The sequence below is a fragment of the Panthera leo genome, chromosome B4 (genome assembly GCF_018350215.1).
Source record: "Panthera leo isolate Ple1 chromosome B4, P.leo_Ple1_pat1.1, whole genome shotgun sequence".
NCBI classification, from domain to species: Eukaryota; Metazoa; Chordata; class Mammalia; order Carnivora; family Felidae; genus Panthera; species Panthera leo.
The window spans coordinates 102,469,972-102,497,938 of NC_056685.1; the positions used below are offsets into that span (position 1 = coordinate 102,469,972).

At 35.1% G+C, this 27,967-nt stretch overlaps 1 protein-coding gene and 1 long non-coding RNA gene across 10 annotated transcripts in view; one reads left to right on the top strand and one right to left on the bottom strand.

Annotated features, from left to right (window-relative positions):
- Positions 1–2,541: 2,541 nt before the first annotated feature.
- Positions 2,542–27,967, bottom strand: part of PPP1R12A (protein phosphatase 1 regulatory subunit 12A) — a 160,717-nt gene continuing 135,291 nt past the window's right edge. For 5 of the 8 annotated variants that reach the window (XM_042947242.1, XM_042947243.1, XM_042947241.1 and 2 more), the window contains 7 exons: positions 23,040–23,105; positions 18,171–18,187; positions 16,970–17,105; positions 14,948–15,052; positions 9,569–9,616; positions 7,076–7,126; positions 2,542–4,551 (listed from right to left, as the gene is read on the bottom strand). In XM_042947242.1, the coding sequence (XP_042803176.1) occupies positions 4,465–4,551; positions 7,076–7,126; positions 9,569–9,616; positions 14,948–15,052; positions 16,970–17,105; positions 18,171–18,187; positions 23,040–23,105 (510 nt within the window). In that variant the 3' untranslated portion in view covers positions 2,542–4,464. Of the gene's footprint in view, positions 4,552–5,605; positions 6,190–7,075; positions 7,127–9,568; positions 9,617–14,947; positions 15,053–16,969; positions 17,106–18,170; positions 18,188–23,039; positions 23,106–26,174; positions 26,887–27,601; positions 27,676–27,967 lie in introns of those variants that run through there. The other 3 variants (XM_042947247.1, XR_006204963.1, XM_042947244.1) reach the window with 3 other exon arrangements.
- On the top strand, positions 21,994–22,967 carry LOC122224862. Of its 2 annotated transcripts, XR_006204965.1 has the most exons (3): positions 22,214–22,289; positions 22,646–22,658; positions 22,881–22,967. It is a non-coding gene; the product is annotated as an uncharacterized LOC122224862 (long non-coding RNA). The 2 variants fall into 2 exon arrangements; XR_006204966.1 differs by lacking the exon at positions 22,646–22,658 and having other exon boundaries at positions 21,994–22,289.

The following is a 27,967-nucleotide window of genomic DNA, read 5'->3' on the forward strand; positions in this document are numbered from 1 at the left end:
ATCCTATTGAAATAGATTTGTATTGAATCAGACCTGTGAGAAATACTGTGTGAGAAAGGGAAAGGAGATAAATTTCTTCTTTTCTACTTTCAGTCTCCCAGAAACAGAAGCACAAAGGACAGGCCCTATTAGCTGTATCTACCAAAACAGAATCTACTAATAGTGATAATTTCTTAAACACTCCCTCCTTTTCATTAGCCTTTTATTATTTTTTTAAGTTTATTTACTTATTGAGGAAGAGAGAGAGAGAGAGAGAGAGAGAGAGAGAGAGAGAGAGAGAGAGAAACACGAGCAGAGGAGGGGCAGAGAGAATCCCAGGCAAGGTCTGTGTTGTCAGCACAGAGCCCCATGACTTGGGGCTAGAACTCATGAACTGTGAGATCAGGACCTGAGCCGAAACCAAGAGTTGGATGCTTGACTGACTGAGCCACTCAAGCATCTCTTTCATTTACCTTTTAAAATGAAAACATAGTTAATTTTTGTGACCTATATATTTATTGGAATTCAAGCAGTGGCAAGTTGTGACAGACCTGCTCAGAAAAGCTCACTTATAATAAACTTTAAACAACTTGTAATAAGGGCACCTGGGTGGCTCAGTTGGGTAAGTGTCTGTCTGACTCCTGGTCTTGGCTTAGGTCATCCCAACGTCCACGAGTTCAAGTCCTGTGTTGGGCTCAGTGCTGATAAATGCGGAGCCTGTTTGGGATTCTCTCTCCCTCTCTCTGTTCCTCCTCAGTCTCTTAAAAAAAAACCAAAAATAAACAAAAACATCTTGTAATAAAATTTCAAGTTATGGTAATAAGCAAATTATGTTACCTTATTATAATATCTTAAACTCCTGACTCCTCGATGTTTCTATTTTTATTTATTTTCATTTTTTATTTTTTTGAGAGAGAGAGAGAGGGTGCAAGCGAACAAGGAACAAAAGAGAGATGAGCGGGGCTCGAACTCACCAACTGTGAGATCATGACCTGAGCCGAAGTCAGATGCTTAACTGAGCCACCCAGGAGCCCTAAATTTATTGCTGTGTAATCTGGTCATTTTGTAGGCAAAGAACAGAAATAAGACACTCTCCATCACTTACCTCAGAGAAAGACCAATCTGTCATTTCCAAAGCATTTAACTCCAGAGAACCTTTCCAAAATGAGTCAAGCAATGTATTTAGGTATCTAGAGCTATACACAATAGGAAAAACAATTTTATTCTATACTCCATCCTTTTTGGACAGCAGCTTGTGTACACGCACTCATGCACAGAGATTACACGTATACAGTATAACACGTGGACATCACAGAAAAGACTGCTCATCAGTCAGACTTCATGTTTGTGGCCAAAGGTTTTCACCAATGGGTAGTTCATAGTTGTCAGTGGAGTCTGCTGTATTCTGCTTCTAATGATGAAGTGGAAGGCAAACTACAGGACTATTGTGTCCTAAGGGAAACACATGGTCCTGGTCTGAAGAGAACTGGGCTCTGGATGATTTTCTTCTTATGACAACTTATGACATGGAGAGTCATGACTGTTCAGATTGGCCAGGAAAGACTAAGTGATAACAAACTTCTAAGCAAAAGAGTAAAGTAGTCGAGTGGATTGGTAAATACCTACTTTTTGTATGAGACCTCTCTGACACAGTTCTATAGCTGCTTTTCATTTGGCTTTGAAGTATGTGCACGTGAAATTCTTTTATGCAGGACAAACAACAGTAATGTTCTTAGTTCTGTGAGCATGCTTAGGGAAAACAAGTACTGAAAATAGAAAAAATAGAATTCAATTCTTATATTAATGTAAACAAAGGCTTGCCACAAGTCCTTTACCTAAGTTCCCCAAATTAAAAGTGTCTCTTTTATGTAGTTATAGATGTGCAAGTAGATGAGGGGCTGAACTTGGGACAAACCCAGGTTGAGGAATGATGTGTTATTTTACATTTCAATGGAGTATTATCTTTATATGTATTCCCAAGCCTATGTCTGCAGCTAAGAAAAAGCACAGGTTTAATTTAGAAACCACAAAATGTCTATGTGAATGAAATCTCATGCTACAAAGCTACTATCTTGAAACTCGCTATTATTTTTTACCCAGTTATTATCATAAAAAAACTAGTTCTCAGATTCTGCATACAGACAGCTTTATGTAAAATATATAAACATTTGTCGAAATTGGTACACAGATTGCATAAATATGGCAATTAAGATTGCATTTACAGATGTGCATGTACAATGTTGTGCAAATTATCACAATATTACAATTTTGAAAATTATTCAAATTGGAATCCAAGTAAAGCAATTAGTGAAAAAATACCCATGCAGAATTTAAATATCTCAGAACAAAATTTAAGTGTCTTCAGTAAAAGGTCACACATTTAAAATAGTTTTATTCATTTTATTTGTATATGTCAAAATACATTTTTATTTCCAAAATAGTGGGTTTTGCAACTAGTTTCATGCAGAAACAAGGTCTGCTCAATACTACCAATAAAATCAATATAGCACAGTAGCTGTTCAGTTTTAGATACAAAGAATAAATAACCTAAATACAAAACACTAAAATATTAGAAACATGTATTTAATCATTCTTCACAGGCATCCAAACTTCACAAATATAATCCTTAGCATGCCTAACTGTTGTGCAACCAGAACATGTTGCAGTCACTCAAACTGATCAATTATCTGTATATTTTACGTCCACATAAGACCATGGAAATTCTCTATATTCAGACCCACCATTCATACAGTTCAAATATAACCAAAAATAAAATTCCCATAACTATCCTTGTACCTTTAAAAATCAAGAATCCTGAGCTTGGTAGTAAGAGCATAACCTTATATCTTCATAAAACCAATCAAGAGAGAGAGGACTTAAAATCCTGCTTACCAAAACACCCTTTCCCAGCCCCAAAGTAATCTAAAATAGGCAGTAGAACACAATGACCTTTTAAAATGAAGGGGTACAAATTCACATTTAATATAGTATACAATACAATCAATAATACAATTAGCTACTATAAGCTTTACAATGTACAATTTATTCAAATGGCTGAACTGTTCAGTGGTTAAGGAGACAGTTATGTGCCAGAAAGATGTGGTATTTTTTTGCATGGTTTGATGAAAATATAAAAGCTATTTGTCCAAATAAAAGCCATCTTCACTATGTACTTGGTTTTGCTTTTTTTTTTTTTTTTTTTTTAAAAAGGCCACTGAAATGTATAAAATGGTCTGAACATGATGGTGGTATCAAAGTCAATGCCTCTTCACATGGCAATAACAGTGCATTTAACATTAACTCACGGTTAAGTCTGCAAATGATTTCATAGCATTACTTTGGCTAGCACAACAGTTTTAGACAGCACTCAGATAAATATAGGTATGTGAAATGTGAAGCAATTATCTTATGCAACTTTAGTTGTGGTTGAATACTATCAAATGAAAACTGAAAATAAAAGTAAAAGCACTTTACAGTAGAAAACTTTTGTAAAGATAGGGCCCCACATAATGTGTTACTTTTTAAGTCTTTATATCACATTGTTAGCAAATTTTGTTTTTAACACTATTATGGAGTAGCCTACTTTGCATTAACAGACATTTGAATTAAGAAAATAGTCAAGCATGCCATGTGGTGGTCTAAAAATCAAAACAATACACTTATTTATATATACAGCATCACTCAGTACCTGCTAAAATGAATGTGAAGATTATATACTACAATAATAAAAAACAAACAAAAACAAAAAAGTGACCAACAAAGGCAGAAAATAGGACTTAAAAGAATCTAATCTCAATTGACTTTAAAGCATTCATATAAGAAATAAATGCATATTGCACAAACAGTGAAAGCAAATGTTCCACCAAGCAATTCAGTTCCAGGCGGAAGACAACAGAGCATTAGCCTAATACATGACAATATCAGGAGAACAGGTGTTCTTTTCTGTAAATGAGAAAGCTGTGAAAACATAGATGAGTCTGCCACATGAAGAGTTAGAAGGAAAAAATACAAACCCAAACTTAGATGTAAAGCAAAAAAATATCGAAAAACTGGAAACTGTGGCACATCAAAAAATGTTGAATAACTGTCTTCTGTGAGAGCTGAAAGTTTTTGTTGACACAAAAGTATTTATGTACAACTAAGGCTTACTGGTTAAATATCTCTGAGGCATATCTGGCCTTGAACACTTTCCTTAAATGCTGGAGCTGTAAACAAGTTTTCTCAGTCATTAAAAAAAAAAATCTTCTCAGCAGCTGCATTAACATGAAACAATGGTCTTGATACAAGAAAAAAAAAAAAAAAAACAAAAACCCAGAAAATTAAACAAAACAAAATTCCTAGATAAGAGGGCATTTGGCAGGATATCCGAAAATGACAGTCTCCCTGGATTCTTCCCAGGCTTCCAGTGACTGTCAATTATGGTCCACTGGGTTGCTCATATGTGCAATTCCATTACTTGCTGCTTTTTTTTTTTTTTCCTTTTTTTTATTTGGAAAGTTTGCTTATAACTCTGATCAAGGCCCCATTTTCATCCTTTAGCCTCTGGTTGTCTGCTTTTAGGTCTGGTAACATCTATGAGGGTAAAAATAAAAGAAAAGGTTTTACTTCAATAGGAAGATAAAAATGTTACCCTTAGTGTTTTTATATTTTCACCACAAGACACATGAACAAGCTTTGTCAGTTATATAAATTTCTAGTGGCTAAAACGTAGAAGAAAGAAAAAACTTGATTTGTGACGCTAATTAGTTTAATAAATGATGGAATGAGAAGTTTATTTTCCCAAAGTTATCATTTGGAATGTACTAAATCACTTGATATTATGACTCACAAGCACACTGTATTAGAGCAGCCAAGAAAATGAAGCCTGTTTTTGTTAGGATAGGCTCTCAAAGGGAGTTCCTCTAAGACTTCTATCAGCACCTAAACCAAAGCCTTTTACTTTATTTACATCGGACCTTAAATATTATTCCACAAGAAAACCAGCCTATTTAGGGAAGTTTTGAGGGAGTTAGACTTGTTCTAAATTATTAGAATTCCTTAAAGGATTCAACTGTAGTACTAAGCTTACGCATGTACTACAGTGTCTGATCCAAGATAGGTGCTCATTAAACGATAACAATTATTCCTATTATTGGAATAGTATAAAATAACTTATAAGCCAAAATATATTTATGAAAATATCTAAGCACTGAAAAAACAACCAGTATTTGGAACAAAGAGAAAAACACACGCTCAGGTCCTCAAAGGAAATCTATTTTCTGTTCTATAGACAAACTGAAGGAGGGGGTGGAAATGTTACAGTAAACTGGATTTTCTACTAAGAATGACTTAAATTCCATGTGCTCTGCCAGATTTGCTAGGAAGTAGAACAGTTTATACTTTGGACACTAACATACTTTGCAAGACACTGGAAATAGTTTTCTACTACCTTTCCTCAGCTTTCAAAATGTACTAGATTGTAAAATTAGACAAAAGTAAAACTTCTACTTGGCAAAATTACCTTAAGCAAAATCTTTATGAAGAGTTTAAATTTATGTGGAATGAATCAATTCTTGTTTTCAGAATATATGGTTATAAAATACAGTAATGTGAAGTTTATGTATCAGGATACCACTGTAAAGGACTAAGTGAATATTACCTGAAGTGGTTCTGAGTGAAAATGACATTATTTTGAAAAACAGATAAAATATGTTTAATCATCACCTTCAACATATTAATTGTATGTAAAATACATGTTACACTGTTTACGTTCCTTTTTCTTTCTAGTCAAGAATTTTAAATGGTCATAGTTTTAATCCATAAATTATCTGTAGAGCCAAAAATGTGCACAAGCTTTTGCAAAAGTGCAGACAAGTCTTTAAATCCCTAAACCGTTCTCTAAATTCACTGTAGGTTATCAGTCAGAATATACAATTAGTGACACTTTCTAACATTCTGAGAAGCCATGCATAATTAACAGTTATATGATAAGCTACAGACACAATGGCATTAATTTGTAAAAGTGAGCTCAAGACACGCTTACTAATACAAAAACACCTGCCTGGCTCTACCAAGAAGAAATGGTGAAACTACAAGTTATAGGTTCACAGACTGCAGTTGCCTACAGAACCCTGAGCGCTTGGCTACCACTCTTGTCAAGGCCCTATTCTCAGTCAGCAGTCGTTCATTTAACTCTCTCAGAGTCTGAATTTGCTTTATTTGGTGCAGGTTCTGCAGGAATTAGAACATAAAGAAATAGAAAATAAAAAAATAAGAAAATGGAAAAGAGGACAATAAAAATACAAAGAATCACAGATAAATGAATATAAGAGGAAAAAAATTAAGAGTCTTAAAAGGATATTCCATGAGATTCACAAAGGTAAATAGTGTAGTCCTAAAATTCCATATCAAACAAAATACATAAACAAACAAAATCCAAAAAATTTGTCTCCAAAGTCATTCAGTAATAATATTCTAACAAAAAACCAAATTCAGCAATACAATAATTAAATCTTGACAGTCTAATTCTATAGGCACATTTTCATAAGTATCAGTTCACTAATTCATAATGTGATAAAGATATTTTATGCAAGACAATATGATAAAAGGTAATCAATTAACTGTGCTATTTTTGTTCCCTCTGCAAGAAGTGTTCCTTCCAACATTCAAAACAAATTGTTACTTCTACAGGTAATTCAGAGTTCCATAAAATACAGCTCTGCTGGCCCACTACCATAAAGTCCTTTATTTTCAAAGGAAAACACTTTTGTATCGATCCCCACTCCACCATTTACTCTCCAAGAAACAGAGTATGTGAAATGTGAAGAATAAATACTAAATCCCAAATCTTACAGTCATTATTGTCTAATTTCTTCTACACCTGACTATCAAAACAGCCATAAAAATTGATTAACAAAAAGATTTGAATTATAAATGTTCTCCTAGCTCACCTAAAACCTAGATTTAGGAATAAAGAGAAGCACGGCATATGGATAATTCACAAATTACACAATCAGTGTTGAGAACAATTAATGTGAACACAGTATGTTATTAGTTCTGTAAAATTTAAGTTCGTAAACAGCACGGTCTCTCATAAGTAGTAGCATGGTTTACTTACTTTGAGCTCTTCTTCCATTTCAGATATTCTTCTTTCTAGAGCTCTTCGTTCCTAGATCAATTTAAGGTACCAATATTTATCACATAATTATTATATTCTTAATTCTCTAAGTTGTGAAATAGTGACACTTTAGAGTCAAAAATCAAATCAGGAGCAGTGTGGAAAAAGATGTGATGCCAGTGATGTGCAAAGAGCTTTCCAAATTTCTTTCAAGAAATAAATATGAAGATTATTATTTTTATTAATTTCTATAAGCTCTTTCTTTAAAGCTTTGACTTTAAGGTAAGATGCTACATAACATGTTCAAACTGTTTTTTCAGTTCATTTAAACTTAGGCATAGAATAAACCAATACTCAAGACTGAGGATTATGTAGAGAGGAAAAAAAACCCCACACATAGATGCAATTATTCTACAGTGACAGAAGCAGAAACGCAAGAAGCAAACATGCCTAAAATATGTGTAAACTTTCAAAAGGATCTAAGAGAAGTTCATCTCCTCCACCTGCAAGGTTTACTAGCCATTATTTATCCAGTTGGCTTTACAGTTTTGTACTGAGCTTGATACTGTGTGCAGCACTGATGCCGTGACTCTAATGAAGCAGCAGCTGCAGCATGTATTTTCATGTTCCTCCTTTCAAAGAGTGACAGGCAAAGGCAACATACAATACGTTACTGCAGTGTACTGTTTTATTCTGCCTTAAATAATAAGCATTCTAGGGTGTTATGCAAAAAGCAAGCAGCAGTAATTAATGTGCTGTAAAACTTTGGTTAGGTCATACCGCCCAGAAGATACTGACTCTTGCCGGTCACCTTTCAGATACAAACCATTTAAATTTAGTTTAATCACTATGAATTCCCAAGACATTCTTTCCCAGATTAATAATTAATGTTGATATTTAGTAAAGCAGTACATTTACTGTAAATGTTAATGTTTTAGGTTATATGATGTAAAAAAAAAAAAAATAGGATCCTACTCATAGTCTTTTAAGTACCATGTTATTCTATTTTTAACTTGTTTAAACACTATTACATAGACAAAAATGTTATTTCCTATGAATAGGACTTTCTGCTAGTTAGTAATACAGCCATGACTAATTCATAAAAACCACTGCACTTCCCAAAACACTAGGATATATAGTGTCATATTTGATCCTCGTAACTTGGTGAAGTATCATAAATAGCCTATTTCCTTCTGCCCCATCATCCTTAATTTTATTAGGTACCTTCAAGATTTTAACTATTTTCTGGTAAAGAAGACAAGAACACTTGTCTATATCTGTCTTATCACCAAAATAGCAATTATAAAGATGCAGGCAATTTCTTCTGTTTGGCAAACTTATTAACATTAAAAAGTATGGTTACGAGAAAATGTATGTAAAGTGCTTAGCCCAGTGCCTGCCTGGTACACTGAATAAATGCTAGCAGTTATTATTAATACTATGATTACTAATGTCTGTTAAAATGGAAGCAGATTAGCTACTCAGTAATTTATCTGCATTTGACAGGCAGGCAAAGGAGTCAGATGAGAATGTCAGAGTATGAATATATGTATCATGTATGTGCAAGCCAAGAATAAAAAAGGACAGACATCATTTCTCTCTCTCTCTCTCTTTTTTGTTTTTGGTCAAAAAGGTAAATTGGCTATTTTTATAATGGAATGGAAGAAAATGTTTTATCAACTGCTCCTGATTATTTATTCTTTGACTTAGAGATCACAGCTACCCAGGACATAACTTCTCTAACCACAGCTCACGTGAACAGACAGACACTTTTTGGGCATTTTCCTTTAACTTTTGATCATTTATACATTCTGAACTGCTCAAACTAAACTTGTAGAGTTATTCCTATGGCCACTGTAAGACCCTTGAGCAATAACAATAAATGAAGAAATACACGTGACTATTATCACAGCCAGCTAAAAAATTACAGAGAGACAAAAAAGAGCAAAAAGGCTTTTCTAATAATCATTTTTTTGTTTAAAATATCCTATTTAAGTTAAATATTTAAATTCAAAATTAAGTAAAGCATCATTAATTTAAAAAGAATTTTAAAATTTGATGTTCTTAGAATCTTTATAAACTTTAAATTTTGCAAACAATTAAACTAAATGTATACATGATCAAAATGTTTTAAGTATATCACCACAGAAAACCAAAGGAGATAAATGGCATATCAAAAACATCAGATTCATTACCACAATGTGTACATTTCAGAATGAAGGCAAAGATTTTTTTTAATCCATTAAAGGAATAACATGGTAAATTAAGTCTTAACACCTACAGAGGCAGGGTTATTTCACACCTACAGAGATCCCATAGAACTGTATAAAGAAGCTAAACCAGAAAACATTCCTAATTAAATTAACATTAATCTACACTAATTAAAACTATCAACCATAAAGCCAAAACTAAAAGAAAAAAATCCTCCACTATTGCTTATATAAAACAATAAAAGGGGAAAAAGATTACTTACTCAATAAAATGGACACTTACCCTTTTTTCCATTTCCAATAGTGACCGATCAGCAAACCTTTCTTGCCTCTGTAACAAAGTAAGAAATATAAAAGGGATCTAAGTACAGTAAAGGTGGGTGGTGGTAGTGGAGGAGGACCACAGTAGCTCTCCTCTAGTGGTATTCAAATAAGTCACACTATTCAGGTAGAGGAATACACAGGTATAAATAAAAATCAGTTTTGTATTGAAACAATAAAAAGTTAAAGGAATGCTTAGAAACAGAATGGTGTCCACAGCTCTCACGGACTACATTCCACTTTCCTCAGGTCTTTACATAGTATAGTACGGGGTAAGGAAGGAGGAGAACTGTGGAACAACACCAAAAACATCCTCCAGTTTCTCCTCCAATGCTCAAACTCTCTCCTTTCCTACACCACCAGGAGGAGTGGCTAATCCGAATGGTCAAATTCTAAGACCTTGACTGAAATGTAGTTCGGACTAGATTGAGTGAAATATCCATGCAGACAAACCAGTGAACTGGCCTAAATTTTGTTTTCTCTCCCAGCTTAGTCTTGCCCACTCTCTCTCTCTAGAGTTTTTGTTAACAATCACCCATGTTCCAAAATTGGTAAGTAAGGTTCATACTCCTGGTCACTTAGAAGAAATCCTAGCTATATAGCTTTTCTTCTCCTGGTGAACTTAGGACTCATTTTCCTGCTTCCTGTACAATGTGATCAACTCAAAGTTGACAAAGTCCCCTGAGATTTGGGGGATGGAAAGGACCCTTGGGATTTTAAGTCATATGGTGCATGTAACACCACAAAGCTCTGCATATGAATACTGAGTAAAAGACCCAGTTAAAAAACAAGTTCTATCCTAGTTCTTTCTGACTTACACTGACTTCTGTACATTTATCTCCCTTGGGATTCCTGGTCACTTTGCCGGAAAAAAAAAAAAAAAAAAAAAAACAACCAACAACTCATCAAATGGCTCACTTCCCAAAAGTGAATTTGCTGAATAATCAATCTTACCAATTACTAGAAGTGTTTTTTGTTTTTTGTTTTTTAATGTTTATTCATTTATTTTTGAGAAAGAGAGTGTACAAGCAGGGGAGGGAGAGAGAGAGAGAGGGAGACACAAAATCTGAAGCAGGCTCCAGGTTCTGAACTGTCAGTGCAGAGCCTGATGTTGGGTTCAAACCCATGAACCATGAGATCATGACCTGAGCCAAAGTCGGCCGCTTAATCGACTGAACCAACCAGGTGCCCCCAAAAATAGTTTTTGACAACTTTTTTTAAATGTTTATTTTATTTTTGAGAGAGAGAAAGAGAGCAAGTTGGGGAGGGGCTGAGAGAAAGTGAGACAGAGGATCTAAGTAGGCTCTTCGCTAACGGCAGAGAGCCTGATGTGGGGCTCAAACCCACACACAGTGAGATTATGACCTGGGCCGAAGTTGGATATCTAACCAAATGAGCCACCAAGGTGCCCCTTTGACACCTTTTTTAGAAGAATGATAAGTAACATTTTTTAAAGTTTATTTTTGAGAGTGAGAGAGTGGGGGAGGGGCAGAGAGAGGGAGACACAGAATCTGAATCAGGCTCCAGGCTCTGAGCTGTCAGCACAGAGCCTGACATGGGGCTCAAACCCACAAACTGAGAGATCATGACCTGAGCTGAAGTCGGATGCTCAATGGACTGCGCCACCCAGGTGCCCTGTTTTTTGGCAACTTTATTAACAAGAATGCTCTTTTATGACTATTAACTACAAAATTTACTTAAAAATGTATTTCATCATTAAATGTTTTTTTTTTTCTTTTTAAAGATTTTATTTTTAAGTAATCTCTACACTCAACACAGGGATTGAATTTACAACTCCAAAATCAAGAGTTGCAAGCTCTACTAACTGAGCCAGTCAGGCACCCCTAAATGTTTCTTTATACAATTTTCTGTTCTGTCAGCCCTTTCAGTATTCATGCTTTAGTATTATTAAGACTTGCAACCGTTACTTTTTGATCCTTTTATCACAATTTCTTTTTTTGTGGTTATGGTATATAAAATTTAAAGATCTAATCATAGCTGGGTATCCTTCCCTCTCTCTGTTGTTTTAAATGGTTTTATGCTTTTGTGCTTACTCTCTCTGGAAAAAGAAAAGTCGACATTTTCATTACTTATTGTTAGAAATCAAATATAAAATATATATGTATCAAATATAAAAACTTTTCAACTAATTCTGATTTCTTTTTGTTGTTTTTAAATTTAAATTTATATTTTAATTGCTAGAAATACAAAACAAAGGCTAATATAATGTGCCCCTTGAAGATCTGCAAATGAATCCTAAAAATGTTTAAATGACTGAAAGATGTAGGGGCATCTGGCTGGCTCATTCAGGAGAGCATGTGACTCTTGGTGTCAGGGTCGTGGGTTTGAGTTCTGTAGCGATTACTTAAAAAAAAAAAAAAGAAAGAAAAAGAAAAAGACTGAAAAATTTAAAAATGACATTCAAAAGCACCCGAAAGAAATCAGAAATAGCTGAAACAATGCCATTATATGTAAGTTAATAAAAGTTTAGATGGAAAATTGGCATTTTATTGAGGAGTTTTCTTCATATAGGGACATTTTAGCAACTTTATGATTTATGTGCTAATTTCTTATGTTAAAAATCAATTTTATTAACTAGTTAATATTTCTGGTAAATCTTATAGTTAATAAGCTGTTAAAATCATAATTACTAAATCTAGTGAAATGACATTTGACAAAATATTCATCAAACCAGTTTTTGGTAAATCAGCCTATTTCCCTCTGTTGGAGACTACATGGAGGAGGGTGGCTGGACTAAGATGGGACTTAAAGATTCTAGAGTCCCTTGGCCAACTATTATCAAACATATGATTAATAGGATGATATCCCTTGGAAAAAACTCCATGCAACTATCAAACTGCCACCACTATGTTATGGAAGTAATGCTTAAAAAAGAAAATTAAAAAATCAGGTGGAATGATTCATAGTAGACTTAAATATTCAGGATAAATACTCTAGAGTTGAACAAAAAGCTTAATGTTTATCAGTTCTGCTTTTACATATATCCTTAAATTTTACAAATAACATTTACATAGGTTTTCCAACTAAGATAGTAACTCTGAATACTTACCGATGTCTTAAACTCTGAATTACCCTTCCCATTATTCATTCAGTATACTGGGCATGGTACTCAGAATGTCTGCTAAGGCAGAAGCTGTCATACTTTTTAATCCAGTGACTTTTCTGGCCACAGTCCACAGGATCAGAAATTGGTACAGGACCCAAAGGCAACTTGCTATAGGTTGTCCACTGTCCTATGAAATTGGACTTTTCACTAACAAGACCGTGAGCTGTAACAGGCCTGCTCCATGCTGATAATAACTGGCTAATTCTATCAGTTCTCCTCTCTTGTAGAATTCGAATGAGAGACATATAGGAAGAATGAAATGACAACAGGGTAACGCAGAGAGCAGAAAAACAGAGAAGGTAGTAAGCAGTAAAAACACAGATTAGTTGACTCACCAGTTACAGGACACTGCTGTAGAAAGCAGTGAGCTTTTTTTCTTTTTAAAGCAGTGAACATTTTTATTTGGAAAACATTATGATCAAATCTCTAGAGCTAAAGCTATTTTCAGAAAACTAGTTATGATATTTTTATATGAGGAGGCTCACAAAGCTACTAATGCAACCCAAAGAAAGATGACTTTCCAGTTTACCATAAAGCCTAAGCATAAACCAGCAAGTTGTAACTTGTATGACATTCTAAGTTTTTATGACACCTCACTGTGAAATGTGTTCTTGTTCTGACTTACTTCTCTGTATATCCTTATAGTAAACCCTCATCAACTGATGGAATCTGCAGAGCTGAATAAGCTCATAAGGTTATCTTAACTCCTGGAATTTTAGCAAAGCCTCCACTGTGCATTGCCAATTGCTTCACAATGTAATAGTGGTTAACAACAAGAAGGGACCTAGTAACAAGTAGAAGTTCACATAGAGAACTTAAAAAATTACAAAAAAGTATAAAAGAATGACCAATGAAAGTATACAGTCTCATTTATACAACTGGAGATGCCATTTTTAGATCAGTGACTTCAAACTGGATTCCAAAAGTTGTACTGCAGAAATGTGTTTATACTAGAAGGTCTCATGTTAAAATTAAACAAGTTTGTTTTCTTAAAAATTATGGGACCCCTTAGAGGCTTTTAACACATGAATAGTATCCTATAAAACTTCTAAGATGTAGTATAGTATTTCCCAAGATTCTTGGGTTACAAAACTTTTCTCTTTGAATGAGAACAGGTAGAGAATGAGGAAGGAATGTGTCTATCACTATCTCCCACAATTATAGTATTCCATGAAAAAAGCTTAGGAAACAATTCCTAGATCAAATGTATCCTACATCATACATACAGCTGTGAATTTTGTTCAGCTATCCCAATTTTCTTGTCTAAAATGGTCTCATGTAGGCTGCTGCATAGAAGGTAGGTAAAAAGCGTTAACGACAAACTATCTCATCCCAGCATTATTATATCAAATTACTTTTTAAGGAACAAACAGAAAATATTTATAATGAATAAAAGTGATTATAGGGGTGCCTGGGTGGCTCAGTTGGTTAAGGGCCAGACTTCGGCTCAGGTCGTGGTCTCACAGTTCGTGAGCTCGAGCCCCACACCCTGGGCTCTGTGTGGACAGCTCAGAGCCTGGAGCCTGTTTCATATTCTGTGTCTCCCTCTCTCTCAGCCCCTCCCCCACTCTCACTCTGTTTCTTTCAAAAATAAATAAAACATTAAACTAAAAAACAGTGATTACAAAATTATTTTACGGCCTTAAGAAGATTCTGTACAGATGCTTTTAAAACCCTGCTACATTTGGTATTCTGGAAATAAGCATTTAAGCCCTGTATGTATCACAACATAAGCATTAAAAGGCTTAAAAACACCTCAACTTTCCACTACAAGGCTATACGTGTGTGTGTGTGTGTGTGTGTGTGTTTAAGTTTATTTATTTTGAGAAAGAGAGAGTACACACTGTGCATGCATGGTGTAGGGGCAGAGAAAGAGAGGGAAAGACAGAATCCCAAGTGGGCTCTACACTGACAGCATCTGACACGGGGCTCTATCTCATGACTGAGATCATGACCAGAGACTAAGTGTCAAATGTTTAACCAACTGAGCCACCCAGGTACCCCTATACTTCTGTATTGTTAATTCGTTCTAGAAAGAAGTAAAATGAAGTCATCATTAAACTGTATGATCTTGATTCCTTCTTACTGATAAGCTATTATCAGTAACCAAACTTATCTTTCAAAGAAACATCTGAGAATATTTCAGTCCAGTTTTTTAGACAGAATAAATCACAACTATTACCTTCAGGGTAATGAACAGAAAAAGGTACAAACCTGGGTGGCCTTTTCCAATTGTAATTTAAGATCTGTCAGTTCCATATTCGTATCATGTAGCTGTGCTTTCAGCTTTTCATTTTCAGCTAGAATTTGTTCATAAAGCTGTAAAAATTAGGGTAGAACAAATTACTTTTCTGCTCTCCTAATATTTTAAGATTTCACATTGATTATTTGCAATACTGAAACAGAGAGATTAATAAGAGATAGAAGCCATTAAAGGAGACATTAGAAAAGTATTTTAATGCTTTGTGGTTGCAAGGCAGAAATTTTTGGTTATGCTATGCAGGTGTTTGTCCATATAAACTCTTTAACAAATTAGATCATGTTACAAATTTAAGACATCACTAAAAAATCTAACTTTTCTATTTCCATTTAAAAAAATTCAGTTATATGATAAAGAGGGACTACATATCTACAGACCAACGACAGTTACAGCTAAGGGTTGAACAGCTTCCAAGTGATCTTCATTTGGGGTCTGTAAACCTCTCTGTCTACCAATCTCTCTTGAATTCCTGACACTGAGACGGAGCATCAGTTGTATTTATCATTTAATGAATGTATTTTTCCTTTAATGAAATTTAAAGGAAAGTGAAATATTTCTTGAATACTTTCGTAACACTTGAATCTACTACTTCTTTCCCCTTCATCTCTACTACTACCACTACAGATGGCTAAAATCATCTCTTATTAGACTATTTTAATATTAAAACTGTTTTCCTGACCTCTTTCTAATTTGTTCTATTAGCAGCAAGAGTTAACTTTTCCAAATTACAATCTCAATTTCATATGCCAACCATTCCATTAACCCTCAGACATTAGAAACCCTTGAATAGCTTCTCAGGGTCCTCAGTATGAAGATATCCTTAAAACACCCTGTAAAACAGGTATGGTCTGGTCCTGACGTGCACACCTAACTGCAATGTCACACCTCCATCCCTTCTGCTCTACTAGCCATACTGAAAATTTAATTACTTCAATGCATCCTGTGCTGTTCTACCATCAGGTCAATGTCTTTGCAGTTCATGTAGAAAACTTTTTTGTCCCATTCTGCCAGTTTAACTAATCACCCTTCTGGGATTCACTTCGGAAGTTTCACTTCTTCAGAACATCTGTTTCTAGGCCCTGTAACTTTCCTTTGTTATACACTTTTAGAACACAGATCCTTTACTTCAGGATAATTGTTTCTATTTTCAAATTATACATTTACTAGTATGACTGTATGATAACTTCTCTCTCTTCTACTACATGGAAGATATCCATAAGTGTAATGACAGCATCTTCAATCTACTGCTGATAAGTAGAAACTCACCACTTAGCACAGTTCAGGGTTCAATTCTTTATTGAATGAATGACAATCTTATTCATAATGTAAATCGAACTCCCACCTTCCTTCTCTTGCTGACTTAGTTTGTAAGAAAGTGATACAAATAGCTGCCAAATAGCTGGGGAACACATACAAGTATCACAAGGCTTCTTTTTCCCCCAACAAATTTCATCAGGTTTATTCTAAGCTCAAAAAATGTAAGAACTATGATAGAATCCTAGATTGTTGAGTTTCCAAGACTTACTTCCTAAATACTTCCATCCTTAATCTGTAATAGCACTTAAGCTACCACAAGTTTTTTAGTTACCTAGGAAAAACTCTATTCTCCTAGGAAAGCTCTATTCCCTTTTTTTGGCCACCTCTTATTAACAAATAGGTAAAGAAAAATGTGTGCGCACGCACACACAAACATCCCCAATACCCATGCCTCTTTTCAACTCAATCACAGTATCACCATACTAGCCTGAGACACTTAAGTGTGAAATAGAGTCTCTTTCCTTTAAAAAAACAACAAAACAGCTATTTATTTATAGGCTATCTACCATTTAGTGCCCCAAACTGAAAATTAAGTTATTTCAAGATATTGATTTCATAATGAGTTCCAGGAATAATATCCAAACACAAATATATCAAATATATCAATATATCAACCAACAATTATTTTTTTATTAAATATAGCTGAATAACCCAAGTACCTTTTTAAAGTCAGTTGAGTCGTCCTTTTCTAGCCTGCTACTATAAGGTTTTCTTTCTTCTAAGTAGCTGTATGATCCAGAGCGACCCAATAAGGAATCATACCGATCACTAGCTGATGTGGAACTGGTTTCATATCTTTAAAAGATGAATTAAAGTCAAAATCTTTATTAAAGGCTTTTACAGCTCACATTAACATGCATCCTACTACATTTGAACTTGATATTCCAAAACAGCAGATAACATTCTCCCTCATCTATTGTCAATCAACTTTTATGATACATTTTATAAGTGGAAAGTTATTTATAATATTATTCATTTCCATTATTTGAGGAAGAGATTCAATATATCTATATCCAAAAGTCAGAACTGGTTTCACATCACGATAAATTATTTCAACAATTTTAAATTGTACATTTTTTTTACATTTTAAAATCTCTGAAATCAGAACATAGAACATGGCTTATAATTGATGGTGTATTATACTTTTTGGTAGCACTTTTCCTTTAAGTGGCATACAGTTGTCTAAAAATTTTAGATTTGATAAACTAGTCTATCCAAACAGATAATAGGTCTGCCCTAAACAGAAAGAACATATCTCATTTGTACATAAGAATTCTCTTATTATCTCGTTCTGAATTCAGGTTACCTTTTCTTGATAAAAGCTATTGCCTCCATATTTCAATGGAAATGTGTAGTATACAAAAATTTGTTCTTGGTTTTACAAGGCTTTGGTTAACAATTATGGGCAAGAGAAATGGAATGGAGGTTAGACTCAAGGACACTGTGGAGGTTCTCTAAAAGGTAAATAATTTTGAGCTAGATGACAGTTTTTAGTGTCTTCACGGGTTTTCTTTTGTTTAAAGCAGGGATTGGAGAGAAGATTCAGAATACCTCATCAAATAAATTTATGGTGGGTTTCATCAGCCCCTGCTGTTATTAGGAAAACTTAAAAAGTTATCACTGTTGTAAGGGTTTAAGAAAAAATTTTCTTTCTTAGTGAGTTACTGGGACTATTTAACTAGAAGTAAAGGCTTTGACAAAGAAAGCTGGTAACAGTTATTAGGTTGTCTAAACATCTACAGATTTTTATTATTCAGATAATCTTAATAACTCACAAAATCCATAAGTATCTAAAAGCAACATGGAATAAAAATCTAAAAATAAAAATAAGAAAAAAGTCAGTAAAAATATAAAACATACCTAGAAATGGAATCCGTCTAGAAAAAAGAGAAAAACACAGGCATACTAAATTTCTATACTTTTATTAAAGCAACTTGATAGATCAAGTAAATTTAACATAACATTTATGCTATTGTCACACTACTAAACTTCTCTATTTACTATCTATATGTTTTAACTGTAATGTGATTATTCTTAGAAGTTCTAGAACAGAATCACTGTATTTTTCATGCATAATAGCCATGCAACTAATTACACTTGGCAGTTTATGGTCATCTTTTATGAATTTCTGAAAATACCATCATACAATTTTTTTTTTAATTTTTTTTTTTTTAACGTTTTATTTATTTTTGAGACAGAGAGAGACAGAGCATGAACGGGGGAGGGGCAGAGAGAGAGGGAGACACACAGAATCGGAAGCAGGCTCCAGGCTCTGAGCCATCAGTCCAGAGCCCGACGCGGGGCTCGAACTCACGGACTGCGAGATTGTGACCTGAGCCGAAGTCGGACGCCCAACCGACTGAGCCACCCAGGCGCCCCCATCATACAATATTTTTAATTAGAAGAAAAAAAGAGAGAGATTAAGACACATATTTATTACTTATACCTACCCTGCAGGAGAAAGTAGTATGTTTATATTAAGAAACATAAAGTTTAACTACATGATATCCCAAAGCAACTATTTTTCTCATTTTTCTGTTTTTGAAGCAATAACATGAGAAGCAAACAAATGAATACTTGAAGTATTTTATGTATAATAGTATACACATATTTTGTTTAAAACTTACTTTCTTTTTTTTTTTTTTATTTATTTTTTTTTTTTAACGTTTATTTATTTTTGAGACAGAGAGAGACAGAGCATGAACGGGGGAGGGGCAGAGAGAGAGGGAGACACAGAATCTGAAACAGGCTCCAGGCTCTGAGCTGTCAGCACAGAGCCCGACGCGGGGCTCGAACTCACGGACTGTGAGATCATGACCTGAGCCAAAGTCGGACGCTTAACCAACTGAGCCACCCAGGCGCCCCTAAAACTTACTTTCTAGAAATCTAGCTATAAATTCCTCCAAGTTTAGCAATTAGGGGATAGGAAATTAGGATTTAATTTTCTCAAGTAAGTGGTATGCTATGTCAATGTTTCATAACTTTTCTTATCTAAATAGTGAAATGATTAATAGGGTCTTAGTAGGGGACAAAGCTTTTTTGGTGGTCATCCTTAGCTTTTTTCCCTTTCTACTGAAGCACTAGCTGAATCTATAATTTTCTGTAAGGTAACTATTAAGAAATGGTTTGCTAAAAAAAAGAAAAGAATGGTTTGTAAAATTTCAGAATTTAGATAATTGTATTTTTCCATTATATTTATCTCTGAATGCACTGTAAAATTATTGAGTTCTTTTGGGATTATTTAAAGTCTAACTTGGACTAAAAATGCCTTACTAGTCTATTGAAATTGAAAACCAATTGTAGGGGGCGCCTGGGTGGCTCAGTCGGTTAAACGCTCAACTTCAGCTCAGGTCATGATCTCATGGTCTGTGAGTTTGAGGCCCATGTCGGGCTCTGTGCTGACAGCTCAGAGCCTGGAGCCTGCTTTGGATTCTGTGTCTCCCTCTCTCTCTGTTCCTCCCTTGCTCATGCTCTGTCTCTCTTTCTCTCAAAAATAAACAAACATTTTAAAAAAATTAAAAAAAAGAACCCACCCAATTTTAATTTTGCACTTGCTTCCTATTTTTTTCACACAATCCTTTACCTCATTGATTTGTTCATTAGTTTTATAACAATTAACAATTCTGAAGTGAAATTTTAATTTTTGAGAGATTCAAATTCATACACTGCTAAGAGAATAGACTTTGTAAGTTCTCATCACAAGAAAAAGAATGTATAACTATGTGTAGGAATGGATGTTAATTAGACTTATTGTGATCATTTTGTAATATATACAAATAATGAATCACTATGTTGAACACCTGAAACAAATACAGTATTATATGTCAATTATATCTCAAAAAAAAAAAAAAAAAAAAAAAAGAACAGAACCAAAAAAGCCCAAGAGATCCTATTCAAATTCAAAAAAATATCCATGTGTACATATCAAATGAAAACATCACCTCTCACCTCACCAATTTGCACTCTGGTTCACTGATTTAAATTTAAGAAAAAACAAAAACTCCAAGCAGTCACAGAAATCACTCAAATTTCATTTCTTTGTCTTTAAAAATCGTTTGATCACGGTGATTATTTACATTCTTAAAATTGGGATAAAAACCCCATAACACAAAATTCACCATCTAAACTACTTTTAGGAGTAAGGCTTAATAGTGTTAACTGTATTCGCATTGTTGTGCAACACATCTCTAGAACTTTTTTATCTTGCAAAACAAACTTTACACCCATTGAACAACTCCCCATATTCTTCTACCCCCAACTCCTGGAAACCAGAACTCTACTTTGTCAGAGTTTGAATAGTTTAGATACCCCATGTAAGTGGAATCATAGTAGGTCTATTTTATGACTAGCTTATTTCAAATGGTAGATGTCCTTATTTCATATAGTAACATCCTTGCTCCCTGTGTTATAAAATTATTTTTTCAAAGTAAAAATACCCTAATTACAGTGCCAGGAGGTCATATAAAAGTACCATAGCGTAGGGGCGCCTGGGTGGCTCAGTTGGTTAAGTGTCCGACTTCGGCTCAGGTCATGATCTCGCAGTTTGTGAGTTCGAGCCCCGTGTCGGGCTCTGTGCTGACAGCTCAGAGCCTGGAGCCTGCTTCAGATTCTGTGTCTCCCTCTCTCTCTGCCCCTCCCCCACTCACACTCTGTCTCTCTCTCCTTCAAAAATAAATAAACATTAAAAAAAAAAAAATTAAAAAAAAAAAAAAAAAAAAAAGTACCATAGAGTAAAAAAGTTTCACTGTAACTCCCTGTGCCTCCAACCCTCTTAGATAACTACTGTTAACCTTTTTTGGATACACATGTAAGTGAGCTTCTGATTTGTACTGTTAAACTAATCTCAGTAAAGAATGAATTTATTACAGTCCCAAAATCTTATATAAAAATGCCTATTTTAACAGTAATCATACCAAATCTGAGCATTATTAACTTCTGCTAATTTCACTTTTTATTTTAACTGTCACGTCTTTGGTTGTTAAGATTGAATGCATTTTAAAATTTACTGGCCATTTATATTTCTTCTTTTATAAAACTTACTAATTTCATATATCCTGTCTCTCCTTTTAAGTGAGTCTTTTAATAGTACAAATACTAATCTTTTAAATGTTAAAAAGAGGGTTAAGATTATTCACTTTATAAACAGAGTAAATGTGCCTCAACTTTAATAAGGGTATCTTTTCTGTCATATTCTAATTTTACATGTTTAAATAATCAAATCTGTTAATCTTTTCTTTTTCTTGCCTTAGTGTTATACTTAAATTCTTTTTTATCTATTATTAAAAAAAAATTTTTTTATGGTTATTTGAGAGAGAGAGAAAGAAAGAGCGCGCGCGTGCGCATGAACAGGGGAGGAGCAGAGAGGGAGGGAGACACAGAATCTGAAACAGACTCCAGGCTCTGAGCCTTCAGCAGAGAGCCCAACACGGGGCTCGAACGCGTGAACTGCAAGATCGTGACCTGAGCCAAAGTCGAAGGCTTAACAGACTGAACCACCTAGGCACTCCTATACTTAAAATTCTTGATTTATTACTAATGTCCCTTGCAAGGTAAAAGTTTTATTATCTAACAACTTAATGATAGCAAATCACAATAACCAAAGCAACATAAGTCCCATTTTTAGAAATAATGAACGTTATAATTATCATACATAATTCTATGTAACAGATGTTATGATAAAGTAATGCAGCTTTCTATGATAAAATTTAATCTTAATTTCTTTTAATTTATATACTGAAGGTAGACAGCTTGAGCTTCATATGCAATTGAGAATTTTTAAGAACTTTTTGGCCTTATCCAATTTACTTATCTTTGAAGCAAAAATGTACAGGGCACACACCATTTTGTAATGTAGTTAACTTGGATTCTAGAACCCTAATGGAAGTTCTGTCATCAAACACACTATTGAGGTGTTGATGACACTATTTATTTCAGAAAATGTACAGAAGAATTTTGCGGCTAATACTTTTACACAGAAAAGTAAGGGCTGATGCTACAAGGTTTTTTTTTTAAATTTTTTTTTAATGTTTATTTCTGAGACAGAGAGAGACAGAGAATGAGTGGGGGCGGGGCAGAGAGAGGGAGACACAAAGCAGAAGCAGGCTACAGGCTCCAAGTTGTCAGTACAGAGCCCGACGCGGGGCTTGAACTCACAAACCGTGAGATCATGACCTGAGCCAAAGTCGGTTGCTCAACTGACAGAGCCACCCAGGCACCCTGATGCTACAAGTTTTAAAAAGAGAGTAGCATAGTGGTGGAAGCACTTTTCTAGTCTACTGTAGAAGATACTGTTAGTGTGTTAACCTCCATTCTTCCTTTTCCTCATGGTGTACCAGTCATTTGGTTTAGGTGAGTAAAAGTAAAATCTGGGTCTGGTAAGGTACCCACCTTCTGGGTATCTTTTAGATACTTTTTGTTTTCAACTTTGAATATTAATTTACATACAATAAACTATCCACTTAGAGTACATGGTTTGATAAGTTTTGACAGTTGTATATATTCAGAAAACAACTACAATCAGGATCCAGAATATTTCTATTGCCTCTAAAATATTCTTTGTGTCCTTTCCAGTCCGTCTACCCCAGATCCCAGAGAAATGCTGAGTACTATCCCCAAGCATGCAGGTACAGTATGCAGTAACAGTTTTGCAGGAATAAATACAAACACAAGCAAATAGTAATCCTTGAAAAATATGAATGCTTCTAAACACAAAAAATAATGCTTTCTTACCTGAGTTTCTTTCTTGTTGGATCCTTCTTCTGTATCTGATTGTTGCTCTTGTTCATTTTCATCACTCTAAAATAGATTGTAAATTTACTTTAGAAAAGTAGAAATATATTTCAAACAGTTGATATTTAAATATTTAAGGGCTTTTCTAATTTAAAATGACCTTGAGAAAACAACAGATCAAAAGGAAAACTGATTTTTAAGTGGGAATTTTCCTACCCTGTTTAGAGGAAGTCTATTTTGTCCGCATAACACAATTTAAGTAGGTTAGCATACATGGTGAAAAAAGACCATCTACCTAAAAACAAAATGTAAGAAACATTCACAATGGGGATGAAGAAACTGGAGCCTTAGCAGAAGAAAGAAGGTATTCCATTTTATATTGTAATGATGCTACATGTGCTTTAATAGTTAAATGAACTATTTAGACACTCAATTATAATGAGGCAGCAAAAATAGGAAGTCCATTGTATTAAGTAAGAAGAGTTAGATTCTATAAGCTTGCAAGATTTATGCAGAAATCCTATCACGTGTAGGTAGTTCATCCATCTGGAAATTTCTTGGAAGTTTACAGCACACCAAATAGAAAATCAAGGTCTCAGATGGCTAAAAGCCTAGAATCCCAGACTATGGGAATATTCTAGTGAAAGGCCTTGAACATCTCAACAAACCTTAAAGGGCTGAAAAAAAAAGGAAAGGGAAATTTCCATTCACAGATACCTAGCTCAGGCTCACTATAAAAATGCCACAGGCTTAAAAAAAAATGCCACAGGCTTTAAAACAAGATCACCCTAGTTGCATATTGGTATAGCTATATTCAGTGTGACTGAGGGTAAATTTATTAAAATTTTTTGAGCCATACTTACCTTACCCATAGGGGATAAAAACTTTACAGAATTATGGAGCACGTAGGTGGCTCAGCTGGTTAAGAGTCTTACTTCAGCTCAGGTTATGATCTCATGGTTAATGAGTTCAAGCCCAACACTGGGCTCTTTGCTGTCAGCACAGAGCCTGCTTCGGATCCCATCTCCCTTTGTCTGCCCCTCCCCTGCTTGCACGTGTGCTCATGCTCTCTCTTTCTCTCAAAAATAAATATAAAGAAAAAAACTTTATGGAATTATTCTAAGGATTAGAGGAAATCTTTGTATATAGGCTATCATATTGTCACCTAGCAAAAATAATGTGTGAAGTTACTAAGTGACCAGGTAAAATCAATGGTGCTGCTGCTAGTATTATTTATTAATATAAACATATTCATATAAAAATATGAATTCCACATAATGAACTTATTATTTTTTTTTTTCAACGTTTTTTATTTATTTTTGGGACAGAGAGAGACAGAGCATGAACGGGGGAGGGGCAGAGAGAGAGGGAGACACAGAATCGGAAACAGGCTCCAGGCTCTGAGCCATCAGCCCAGAGCCTGACGCGGGGCTCGAACTCACGGACCGCGAGATCGTGACCTGGCTGAAGTCGGACGCTTAACCGACTGCGCCACCCAGGCGCCCCTGAACTGATTATTTTTAAGCACTGCAGTTTCATGGCAAAAAACAGAAACTAGAAATTTACAAAGTGGGGAGGTTCAGAGGTCCAAAAAAGTGATAATAAAAAAAGGGGGAGGGAGCCTAATAATACAAGAGATTAAAAACCTGCCTAACTATGCACCACCCTTTCTTTGACAAAGCCCTTTGTTCTTTTTGTATATGATCTGATATAGGTTCAAATGTGGCTACAAAGGAGAAAGAAGACCTGTACTTGATGGCTGATTAGAATACAATTCAATGTAGGCTTAAGTTAAAAAGATGAATATTGCCAATATGAATCCCAGGAAGGATCTTTACAATGATAGTTAAGGGTAGGATTCCAGAAAGTGAAGTTCTGAAGGGAGAACTGATCTGAATAAAACTGGGGAAGAAGAAATACTATATAATAAACACAGTTTTGTCTATGAATCTCCTAATACAGATGACTTATTAAGAAGGTAATTTTAAGTAATAAGAGCTAGTATGTTAGGGTGCTAAGACTGTGAGGTTTTATTTTACTGCTACTAAAATGTTAATGGGCAATCAATTAAAATCAACCAGACATGAGATACTTTCTGATGAAGAAAGATACCTTGCCAGAAGAATTCTGAAACAATCAGATCAGTTCTCTACCTGGTAGCTGCCAAACAGTAACATGGTAGTTATCAATTTAAAGGAAATATAAAAAACCACATTAATGTGTTAAACTACATTTTAGGGATATGACAACCCAGTTCATTCAAAAATAACTGTAAGGAGGCGTGTGCCTTAGTGGCTTAGCTGGTTAAGTGTCCGACTCTTGATATTGGGTCAGGTCATGATCTTGTGGTTTGTGGGTTTGAGCCCCACGTCGGGCTCTAACAGCTTGGAGTCTGCTTGGAATTCTCTCTCCCTCCCCCCCCCCCCTCTCTCTCTCTGTCCCTATCCCACTTGTGCTTGCTCTCTCTCTCTCTCAAAATAAATAAATAAACAACAACAAAAAATAATTTTAAGAAAAAAAATGGGAAGGAGAAACTGATTAAAAGAGGCTTTAAAGACATAATTAATCACCATGTATAATCCCTATTGTATTCCAATCAAACCAGAAGTACAACAACAAACCATTGTGTATACGAGTTAAATGGACATTAAAACTGACTGGATATTCAATATTAAGGACTTATTGTTAATTTATTCAAAAAATGTGGGCATGGTTTTGTGATCATTTGTTGTATGGCAACATATATTGTGATTATTTTTATTACTTAAAAAAATACAATTTTAATAATTTTTAAAAAGGAATACTTCCTCTTAAAAATACATACTAAAGTTTTTTAGATGAAATAATCTTCTGCAGATTTTCTTCAATAATATGGGAATTGGTGAAGTGGTAGGGATTTAGCTTAAACAATGGGTGGGGTAATTATACTTCTCTGCTACTTTTGTAGGTTTGAATTTTCTGTAGTAAAAATTAAAAGAGAAGTGCCTGGGTAGCTCATTCGGTTAAGCATTGGATCTTGATCTTAGCTCAGGTCTTAATCTCAGGGTGGTGAGTTCAAGCCCTGTTTTGGGCTCCACGCTGGGGGTGGAGCCTACTTAAAAAAACAAAATAAAAATTAAAAGAAAAAATGGAAAAAACCCCAAGAGTCTAAATAAAACAAAACAACTCAAACAGATTATGTTTGCCCTTCTATAGTTTTATGTTCTATTCAAACAGCATAAATTTCACATTAACTGTGCTACCCCACAGTTCTTTCTCCTGTATAATATGAATAGCAATGTCAGGCATATATACAATCAGGGATAAGGGAAAAAAAATAAAATTTTGTAAGCCAAAACACTACTTCTATCAAACATCCCTTGAGATCTGTTATATATATTGTACCATCATATTCATGAAAATGGGTTAAATGTAAAGCATCTTAAGGAGTTCTAGGAAGATGGTGAAGTAGGAGGATCATGAGCTCACTTCCTTCCATGGACACTGAGGCAACAGCTACATGTAACTCACTCTGAAAACAACTTGAAAATTAGCAGAACAGGTCTTCCAAAGCTAAAATCATAGAGAAGCCACATTAAGAAGGGTAGGGTGGACAACCCACAAATGAGAGGGATGATACAGGTACAGAGGTCCCACAAGGGGGTCAAGCCTCACATTAGGCACTCCTTACCCTGGGGATCTGCACAGGGTAGATGAGCCTCCGTAACATCTAGCTTTGAAAATCAGCAGGGCTTAACTGCAGAAGAGCCAGAGGGCTGTATGGAAACTGATGCTTTACTTGCAAAGGGACATTGTACTCTGTCATTTGGTCTGAGACTCGGCACAGAAGCAGCAGTTTGAAAAGCACCTAGATTATGAAGATTTATGGACTAATTTTAGGGCATGTGCTTGAGGGGCAGAGATTTATAGGAGCTTTCTCTGGGAAAGAAGGTACTAGCTAGCACCATTTCCAACCCCCTCTGCCTAGCTGGCCAAAGGGGCCAGTTCTGACACCCTCTATCTTACCTTATGCTCACCCAACCCGAGCTTTCCCTGTGGATGGTCCCCATTCATTCCACCTGTATTGGCAGGTACCCCTTCACAGTGACTCCTGCTCTGCAATACCTGGTGGACAGTCGTGGTCAGGACTGATGTCCCCAGAAAACAATTACTGCCCATCACACCTAGCAGGCAGCCTGGTGGTGGCTGGAGCACGTTCAAAGGAGGAGAGCCAGCCCTGTACCTTCAGCCAGCTAGGATGAGGGCCAGCCCACCCACGAACACCCCTGGAGCACTCATGGCCTAGTTAAAACAGAAGGGTGCACCCAGGTCACACAGGGAATACACTGGAGTGTCTGGTTCTGTTGACGGGTGGTCAGAAGGGTCATGTTACAGGGCACCACAAAACCCTTTCTACACAAGGCCACTACTTTCAAGACCAGAAGGCATGGCTGACTTCCTAATTACAGAGAAACAAACACGGAGAGTAAGACAAAATGAGGAAACAGGAGTTATGTTTCAAATGAAAGAATAAGACAAAACCTCAGAAAAAGAACTAAATGAAATGGAAATAAACAATATACCTGATACAGAGTTCAAAGTAATGGTCATAAAGGTGTTCACTGGGCTTGAGAATAATGGATGAACTCAGTGTGAACTTCAACAAAGAAAAATATAAAAAAGAACCAATCAGAGCTGAAGAATACAGTAACTGAAATGAAAAATACATTAACATCAACAGCAGATTAGAGAATGCAAAATAATTAATCAGCCATCTTGAAGACAGGGTAGTAGAAAGCACCCAAGCTAAAAAAACAAAAAGAAAAAATGAGGATAGGTTAAAGGGACCTCTGGGACAACATCAAGCATTATGTGAACTAACATTCACATTATAGGAGTCCCAGAAGGAGAAGAGAGAGAGAAAGAGACAGAAAACTTATTTTAAGAAA